At 30.1% G+C, this 10842-nt stretch overlaps 2 protein-coding genes across 2 annotated transcripts; both read left to right on the top strand.

Annotated features, from left to right (window-relative positions):
• The first annotated feature begins 309 nt into the window (after nucleotides 1-309).
• Nucleotides 310-2575, top strand: LOC145127354 (protein FAR1-RELATED SEQUENCE 5-like). Its single transcript, XM_079062568.1, has 5 exons — nucleotides 310-466; nucleotides 941-1583; nucleotides 1821-2039; nucleotides 2119-2206; nucleotides 2333-2575. The coding sequence occupies exons 1-5, from the start codon at nucleotides 310-312 to the stop codon at nucleotides 2573-2575; spliced, it is 1350 nt and encodes a 449-aa protein (XP_078918694.1).
• Nucleotides 2576-2678: 103 nt separating this feature from the next.
• LOC145127355 (protein FAR1-RELATED SEQUENCE 12-like) lies at nucleotides 2679-3651 on the top strand. Its single transcript, XM_079062569.1, has 2 exons — nucleotides 2679-2969; nucleotides 3061-3651. Exons 1-2 carry the CDS (start codon nucleotides 2679-2681, stop codon nucleotides 3649-3651), a joined length of 882 nt encoding a protein of 293 aa, XP_078918695.1.
• Nucleotides 3652-10842: the final 7191 nt, after the last annotated feature.

Raw genomic sequence — 10842 nt, forward strand, 5'->3', positions numbered from 1 at the left:
GTAAGATGATAATTTGTTAAGTCTTATCTATGGAATGTATTATCTTTGGAATATGGATTTGTCAAATATTAACAATATCATGATCAATAATAGGATTTTGTGTTGATTCTTATCTTTATAATGTTTGTAAAAATTATAAAAATTAAATCGCTGATAACAATGAGTGCAGATATCACGCATTTTTAGTTACATATCAATTCTACGGTTTCTCCTTTTTTAATATATACTTAATTGGCTCATAGTTTAGAATATTTAATTTATTTTGCTTTCTCCAATCATCTAGTGTTAAATCGTGCTGAAAATCAACTTATGGATGATACAATATCAGCTGGTGACGATCATACTCATGATCGACATGAATATCCTAATGATTATCCAGACGATGATGAAGATTTCGGGTTAGCTGATCATGATTCTCTACATAATATCGATTTTCAAATAGGCGAGAATAGCAATCTAAATATAGGTGATATATCTTTATAAGATTTTATAGTTGTTAATTTTCATAACAATAATGTTGAACTTGTATATTGTTATTTGCAATATGGCGAAACTTGCACTTACAAAGATGAGGATCCATTAGAACACATTCAAAATCATATTGAAGACAATTACGACTATCATTTCGATGATTGTAGTAATCATAACCCAAGTGATGTATTGTAAATATTTATTTGGTTTTTATATATCTAATTATCCAGTACACTTATTCTATTTAAAAGATGCAGAAAACGAAAACGAGTTCATTGATGATGTGGCAGATGATACTATAGCCGATGATAATATTGATTTATAGAAAGGTTAGTACACCAATAACAAAATATTTTAGAAAACTAGATTAATTCGTTGCGATTGTTTGCAATTTGCACATCGACGACAATCATTTGTTTAAATTTGTATGTATTCTGTTTTATATAATACAATCTGTTTTTTTATGCAGAACAAACTCATGTTACACATGATTATGTTTCTCCTGGTGGCTCATCTTATTGGATTCCTGTTGTTTCGGACCACATCAAACCTAAAATCAAGTCAACCGTTGAATCATATGGTGCTGCATTATCAATGTATAAAAATTATGCATCAGAAGCAGGTTTTGATGTCAGGCTTGGAACAATTAGAACAACCAAATCCGGCATTATCACACAACGACATTTGCTATCCAATCGGGAAGGTAAACCAAGAACCGCTAAAATGGATACTCTAGACCCTCAACATAATAAGTTTCAAAGAAGGAAATACTCATTTAGGTGCGAATGCAAAGCAAAAATTGTTTTTATTCTACTACATGGTACTAATAAATATATTGTTGATGATTTTGTTGAACACCGTAATCATGAGTTTTTTGGTAAGGACAACATGTTTTTGTCTCGTACAAAGAGGAAACTTGATTATTCTCAGGAGATGTTTATTCATAACTTGTCAAAGCAAAATGTTGGTGCCTCAAGAGCACATAGATTGTATATCGGACTTCAGGGTGGGTCTGATATTCGAGGTGGCTTGGTTTCTGATTTCAAGAACAATACGAGAAATCTTAATTCTTACATAGGTTCCAGGGATGCAAAATTCCTTGTTGTGAAGATGTTGGAAAGGAAAAAAAAATATCCCAACTTTTTCTTTCGAGTTTAAAGTCGTGCTGAAAAAATTGAATGCTCTTTTTTGTGCTGACGAAACCGCAAAATATAACTACAATGCTTTTGGCGACGTTGTATCCCTTGATGCCACCTTCAACATGAATAAGTATTTTTTTAAATTTGTAATGTTATCACAATTTTATTTTACTTCCAATAACAGTAACTAATTTTAATATTTAAAAACAGATATGATATGATTTTCGTATCATTCACTGGGATAGATAACCATAAGAAATGTGTAACTTTTGGTGATGGATTTTTAAGTAGAGAAGATGGTACTTCTTATTCTTGGCTGCTTAGAGCATTCTTGAAATCTTTCAAAAAACAACCTATGCTTGTTCTTACAGACCAAGATCCGGCTTTAAACAAAGCTATAAATGAAGTTTTTCCAATGTCATCACATAGGTTTTGTATGTGGCATATTACAAAAAAATTGCCAAACAAAGTGAACATTTTATTTTTTTTACCAAAATACTGTTAATAGGTTTATTTCCTTAATACATATCTTTCTATCAGAATTTAATTCTGCCAGAATAATAGATATACCAGTATTGAGACAGAATTTCTATAATGTAATTATGATAGAATCATTTAACATATTTCTATCAGAATACATGATTATGATATTCATATCCTTTATATAACGTACACCAACATTTTATATTTTACTAAAATGGATTTTATGTATTTTCATTCAGATAACATCCCAACTAGCCACAAACTCAGCGTTTCAGAAGCGTTTTCACTCTATAATTTGGAATTCTAAGCTGGAACCATGTGATTTTGATAACGCATGGCAATCTTGTTTAGATGACTTTAACATTTCAAATAACAAGTGGATGAAAGAGATGTATGGGTTGCAGAGACTTTGGGTACCTGCATTCTTCAAGGACATACCAATGTCTGGTCTTATGAGAACTACATCATTGTCTGAAGGCTAAAATTGGTCGTTTCAGAACAACACCCTTACCAGTTCTTATCTTTTAATGTTTATGATGACATTTGAGGGTGTTATGGAACGTCAAAGACGTAATCAATTAGTCAATGACTTTAACACTGCTACAACAGTTCCTAGATTCATCATCATCTAGTCCAATCGAACCACATGCTTCTAAGGTCTACACTCGTAAGATATTTTATCAGGTTCAGAAAGAGCTTTCAGATTCTGATAATACTTGTTTCCAAATGAGTGTTACTTCTTGCAATGGTGTTGAAACTATTATTGTATTGGAGAAGCAAAATAACATAAGCACAATGCAACCATCAAGTCCTGTTGGTGATGACAATCTTGAGGAATACCATTACGATTGTCTTATAAAGGATAACCAATACACGGTATGTTATTACTTCATTATATAATCATTTCCTTTTATACACATAAAAAGACTTTCTATTAAATACTCATATACTATCATACATATTCTAGGTTACCCACTCAAAAACAGAGGGTTCATTCAAGTGTACATGCATGCACTTTGAACATGTCGGTCTTTTGCATAGGCACATATTATGTGTGTTTAAGTTTTACAGTATTGAACAGATTCCTGAAGAATACATTATGAGACGTTGGCGTCGGGATGTTATTCCAACAGAATTGCTTAATAGGCGTTTCTCTAATTCTTTGGTTGACTCAAATTCTGACATGACTGCTATTAAAATCTTTTCAAATGTTGACCGTTGCGTTTCATTTTTGAGCCATGATGCAGCAAAGTTAAAGTCATACCTTGAAGAGCTGAATAAGTTGAAAAAAAAAATTGTTGATGATTGTCCAACCCCCGAGATTCCATCAAGAGAATCATTCTACAACCAGATTATAGATGTAGAATTAACTAATGATGTTCCCGACATTGAGAATCCATCGGATATTCGTAATAAGGGAACTGGCAGTCGTGGTAAGAGATTAAAATCAAAAAAAGAAATGCTGGAAAAAGTAAGTTTGAAGCCTAAGCGAAAGTGTGCTTCATGTAAACAGATGGCAAACCATGATAAACGAAATTGTCCTCTTAAAAAATCCTAAGTAGTCTGCTATATTTATAGGTTTTTTGAAATTTTTTACTACAGTCACATGTTTGTTTCACGTTTAGTAGTGACATTCATTTTAATTTTGCGAGTCTTTAATATAATTATTATATATGGTTATGCATTATTGCACACTTTGTTATCAATCTTTATCCAAACGTATTAAACCAACGTTACGATCTTGTATAATCATTAATTTCCATAAGAATTTTATATGACCAACAACATATTATTTCCCAAACATTTTTTTCAACAACACCCTAACAAATTCCAATGGAATTTAACTTTATTCCATTTATTTATATTCTTTCAGAAGAATGTCATATCAGAACCTAACAATTCATAAACAGAATTTCACTATATTTGAAATAATATTCATTCTTTCAGAACACGGTAATATCATTTTGTTATTTTATACTTTTAGGACCTTTTAAAAACACTACTACAGAAGACACAAACATACTTTTAATATATTTTCATTATAATATTTTGAAATTATAAACTTTGATCAAACATGAAAGAACATAACCGTTTATCATTCCAACAGAATTTAACTTTATTCCAATTACTGTCATTCTTTCAGAACTTGGTCGAATCAGAATTTTATTTCAATTACTGTCATTCTTTCAGGATTTGGTCGAATCAGATTTTTATTAATTCGTAACCACAATTTTGGTGTATTATAAGTATTTTCAATTTTCCACAACAATTGCATATCATAATTGACTACTTGAAAACCAAAACTTACCTGTATAATAACAACCATCTTTTAACTCTATTCTTATTATTTTAATTCTTTCAAAACATAAACTTCAAACATTTTAAAATTCAACACATTACTTACTTCCACATTTTTCATATCCATAAAAACATTCCATCATCATTCACATTAAAAGTTTTCCCAAACAACGACAACTAGAATAAAATAAAACATCCTAACATAAGTCTTCCAACACTTTCCCAAACAAAGATAGCTAGACCAAAATAAAACATGTAGGCATAAGTCTTTCAACACAAACCAGTCTACCATGATTAAGTAATCAAAACAAAATGACCATCTTAAAATGACGCCTTCCACGTCTCTGCTTCTCCCTAGTTTCCTTCACTTCATTCATCAGCACCATTTTCTCCAATGGATCAAGCCTGTCATACGCTTCTGCATCTTTATCCAACATACTTTTATACTTGTTGTAGTCGGATTTCATAAGCTTTTCCATGTATTTGATTCTTAAATTATTTACAGCAATTACATCACTTTGTTTTTTACCTGTAAAACCGCAATCCCAACGCCCTTCACTTTCCCCCATATACGACTCCATATGCCTCATAAGATACACTCCACAGTCTGATCCTTCTTTTTCTACTTTCCATGTAAATTTCATTACACGAGGTTTAATTTTGTTGAAAGCTGTTGATTTTTTGTAATTCTCTGTTTTTAAGTAGTTGCCAAGCAATTTTTTCTATGATACAATACAATCCATTTATTAAAATTCATTTTTAACAATACAAAATTCAAGTCATATATAAATTCTAAGCAGTAATTCTTAATCTTACCACAAGAATTGGCTTCCTTCCATATATATCTTCAACAGTGCCTGTTCGGTTGACATGGTCTATAACGTAGTAGGTGGGTACCCTTAGATCAAAGCATATTAAATAATATTTACCCTTCTCAACTACTGGAAAGAAAACATGGTATACAACAGAATTTATAACAATAAGCTATATTTGTATAATAAATATTATAATATAGAACAGAACTATTAATCAAATTACCAGTCCAACATCCTTGAGACTTTGCTTAATTGGTAGACTTCTAATGTGCAGTTTCATCATCGAATCAAATAATGATTGGCTTCTATCGTATGCAACCGATGCATCTAGTATCTTATCTGCATGTATACATAAATGAAACAATCAATAAAACACATATTATTATTTAGTAATAAACTTAAATTGAATACTTACCAAAAAGTTTGTATCAAAGAAAACTCTAGCAACTGATCCAACATCCCTTAGTTCCTCCATTTTGTTGAGTAATGACCTCCAACAGTCAATGATTATAGAATGTATAAACGTGTTGCTTTTAAAATCATTTGCAATACATGACTGCTCCCAATGTTCCATATCTCTTCCCTGCTCAAGAATTTTAATCAAATCAACTATACAAGTATGTTTTAAAAAGAAAACCACTAATATATATTATATCAATTACCCATAATCTCTTTTTGATGCAAAAACTGAATTGTATATTACCATCTCATCCTTCTTCACCTTGTCACTCATTTTAACAATCATTTCAACAAACGGTGATTTTCCATATACCGGTAACTTTTGTCCTCTTCTCCCCTTTTTTCCATTGTCATCATCTTCCACACCTTCTTCAACTGTTTCCAAGATTTCTTTTCCTTTTTTCTTTTCTTTTCTATAACTGTTCAACACAGCCTCATCTGTCATTTCAATTACTGTTGCCAACACTTCAGGATGCTCCAAGAATTGTGAACAGGTTAGATGGTATGTACTATCGACCTTTTCCACATTAGGCATACTGAAATCTCCACCATCATCCTTTTTATCCCCATAAACTACCAATCCTCTAACTGGAGAGATTCCACCTTCATTACTACCATCGGCCTCTCCTTTGTTACTATCAACATCAAAACCATGCTCTTTCTCTTTCATTCCTTCATTTTCTGCATTCTTGACTTCGTTGAACAATTCTTTGTTTTTTTCGTACCACTCCTTCAACAACAAACTATCTGGGAATTTTTCCATTCCATCTTTCAAAGCCATTTCAATATTCTTCTTTTCGGACAAGATTATTCCATAGCTATGAACAGCCACATAAGCCTGAAAATTGTATAACAAGTTATAAGTAGCTACATTCAGATAGTATTATTGTTCAACATAATAATTGTTTCACTTATTTTAAGCTTTTACCTAAACAGTTCAAATTATGAGTATTAAAATTCTAGTAGAATGTATCATATTTTTCATTAAAACTTTATGTCTTACCTCCTCATCCCCATAGTCTTTATTAAGCCCATCCAACATTTCGTCTTCATCCATCATTTCATCATCAACATCAACATTTTCAAAGTTTTCCTGTAGTTGTCTTCCAAACCCTCTAACACTAATCTCCAACTTCTCTATTTTTTCAAGAAGATCACCCGTAACATGTCTGACAAATGGTAACCTTTTCATTATCTTGACGCCTGAGAACTTCATGTTATACACATACACCAGCTACATCACAAAAAAAATTACAATTATTAATTCAGTATACATAATTCAATATAATTTATAGTATTAATCTACTCAAGACAACAAGATTACCGTCAAGACGAGTATAGGTCCGTTGTAATAGCATGTCTTATCATCCCTTCTCCACAGTTGTTTTCCGCTAACCAAACAATCTAGAATATACTTACACCAATCAATCTTCGAGAAGTCTTTTACCAACACTAACTTATTAACAACATTTATTTGATCTGTACCACTCAAAGTTGATTCCACAAATGTATTAATGAAAAGTGTAAGGAAATTCAGCCTAAACATAAGATTGTCTTGATTTGTATTTTTGATCCTTTTCAGGTATTCTTCACCATTAAACCCTTTTTTCTCATATTGGTTTTTCCATTCTTGCAGAATTTCATTATCTTTCTCACAACTATTCATGTTCAAAAAGTCTTCCTCATCATTTGGTAACCCCAACATGTCATGCACTGTCTCTTTTGTAATTGTAATCACATTATTCTCTAGAACTAAACGGTACTCTATGGGTCATAGTGATCTAAGAGATAGTAGTTAAGTAACCTCGGAGTAGTGTCCATGTCAATATTCAGAAGTGAACCAAAACCCATAGACACAATCCCATTTTTCTGTGCAGGGGACATTACTTTCACAGTTGCACTAACCCTTCCAGGAGTCATCCCAGTTGCAAGTCTTCTTAAACCTTCTGGATGCTCCTTACTTACTTTTCTAACTTTGCCCTCCATCTTTTTGATATTCACATTCTCATGTTCTATTTTTCCCTTCTTTCTCTGTGGAGATTTCTTTGAATGTGGTTCATTCACTACCTTATTTCTGTTACCAACATCTTCCTTATGTTCCACATCCATAACAATGTCTACCTTTTCATTGTTTCTCTTTGACACACTCATACTCTCCTCTGGTAATTCATTCAAACTTCTTTGTTTTTTTCTTTCAGCCCTTGCTTCTACTGACTTCTTATTATCCTTATTAGGTGTTGTTCTCGCAGAATCCTTCATTTTCACCCTTCTTACACTTTTACTATCTGTACGTATCATAGTCATGCTCTATTAATTGGCACTACACAAACATTATTTAATAACAAATTAACACTCATTTAAAAAAATATTAAATTTTTTATAAATAACTATGTTATAATATTTAATTTTATACCAATTATACTAGACTTATATTGTATACAATTACATGTTCTAATAGAACTAGTATACAACTTTTAATTTTACACTAGTTATATCAGAATACCATTTACACTTAATTTTACACTAGTTATATCAGAATTATATATTATAATCCTATATTATACAATTCAAAGTTTTACTGGAGCACATAAGAAAGTAAACCGACTTAACAAATTACCTGAATTTCTAGATTCTACATTCTTCTTTCCATGTTCTGATCTTGAACATTTTTTCATGTTGTCCTTTGTTTTACTTGATCCAACAATATTTATATGAATCGGTTCACATTCTACACCAACTGCTTCATCAAGTAAGAAGAGATACATATTATTAAAGAATTCTGTTAGAATGATCTACATAATATTGTATTTAGAATATTACCATTTACATTAATTACTGTTTTATTACCATTATAACATATTCTAAAAATAATTGTTATTATTTTTCATAAATCAAAAAAAGAAAACTGCCTGCAGGTGGAGAAATGATATTGTCTTTCATGGGTGTTGATCTTGTAGAATACTTCCTTTTCACATTCTTTTGACTTGTAGAATCAACATTAATTGGCTCATCCGCAGCTTCTGCAACAACTAATGAATCAAATTATTATAGTTCATTAGTAACATTTTCCAAAATAACCAGCCATACTTCAATCTCTTGAACTGCATTCTATAATTCTTTATGTTGTCATTCTTTAAGAATTCAATGCGTGGTCATACACAAAATTCTTAGAGATACCCCCACACACTATTTACCAATAAAGGGAAACCCCCAAAAACATAGTAATATAACAAACAAAAAAACTAACTCATTTATACTAAAAAAAATACAAAACAAATCAACAATCTCATCCCATATACTCACAGAACAACAACCATAACCAAGATTTTGCATTTTTTTATTCTGACAGAATTCAATACATGGTCATACACAAAATTCTTAGAGAAACCCCCAAATACTAAATACCAATATAGGGAAACCCCCAAAAACACAGTAATAACACATAAAAAAACTAACTCATGTATACTAAAAAAATACAAAACAAATCAACAATCTCATCCCCTATACTCACAGAACCATAACCACATACAAGATTTTGCTTGTTTTGATTCTGACAGAATGCATATTATGTATAATCTCCTATTCTACCAGAATTGCAAATTAAATACTTCTAACAGAATCGAAAACATAATAAAAAAAAACTTACTTTATATTCTTGAAAAACACATAACAAAACAACAATAACATCCCCTATTATTATAGAAACAACATTCATATACCCTAATATTCAAACATTCTCGCAGATTTTCATTTTCGGATTTGAGAAAACCCTAATTAAAAAATATGCCTTTTTTGCACTGTTTTGGTCTACTATACTTAGTACAACTTCAAAAACACATGCAAATACTACATTGTTCAAACATTCAAACAGAATGTTATGGATTCAACCACAAAATTTGAAAAAAAAATACCTATATGGAGAGAAACGAAATCATCATCGTCTTAATCTAGATTCAACATCGTTTCTTGTGTGTTCTTAAATTTCGATTTGAAAGCATTCGACCTTGTACTCCTCATTATACTACACTTTTTCTTCTTCGAACGATCACAATGCAACTTCTGTAAACAACTCTTCGAGAATCGATGAGTACATACAACAACGACAACATAATCTACCGATTTTTTAGTTGATTATAGTAATTATTCTATGATTTTGTGTTCCGATACAAAGGGAGTCGAATACGGGGTTATGCGATGTTATAGGGATTATGCGGGTAGTTGTGATCAATCGAGTCAATTTCCTTTTTTAATGGAGACGATAAATGTACAGAAATACCCTTATTCATATGTTTTCATTAAATGTGACTCCTTTTTCATTTTCTTTATATCAATTTAAATTTAATAATTTTGTATTAAAAATTGAAAATTCGATTGGCCCACATTTAGTCATACAGTCACACAATAATTACTTTGAATATAATAACCTAAGCATATATATATATATATATATATATATATATATATATATATATATATATATATATATATATATATCATACTATACTATAAAGGAAGTATTTTTTCTTTCACAACATTAATTTGAAACTCCCATACATTATTCCTTTCACCACATTCATTTGAAACTCTCATGACTTTTCAATTTCTTTATATTAATAATTATAAGTTGATTAATAAGGTTAAAAAAATATCAAACCTAAAGTGTAATTATATATAAACTAAATTTTAATATTAAAATAATATCTCTACTTCTACTTATAAAGTTGTTTTTTAACTTTTAACATATGATACTTAATTTATTAGTTTTAATATATTGTTGGATGTAAACCATTATCATTTTAGAGATACAATTATCGAACAATTTGTGTAAAATACTTAAATTATTAATTTAAATATAACATTACAGGGTCGACTTAAATCAAATTTTAGTTTAACTTAAACAACCCAAAAAATATTTTGTAAATAGTTAAAAGTGATAATTGTAGTGTCTTTCTAATAATGACTATAAGTTGGTTAATAAGGTCAAATAAATATCAAACCTAAAGTGTAATCATAAATAAAATAAATTTCAATTTTCAAACAATATATTTACTTCTACTTATAAAGTTATGTCTTTAACTTTTAATATATTATACTTAATTTATTAGATTTAAAATATTGTTGTATGTAAACCATTATCAGTTTAAAGCTACAACTTTTGAACAGTTTGGAAAAAATAC

Source organism: Lactuca virosa, chromosome 7 (genome assembly GCF_052849685.1).
Source record: "Lactuca virosa cultivar CGN04683 chromosome 7, Lactuca_virosa_CGN04683_v6, whole genome shotgun sequence".
Taxonomy (NCBI): Eukaryota; Viridiplantae; Streptophyta; class Magnoliopsida; order Asterales; family Asteraceae; genus Lactuca; species Lactuca virosa.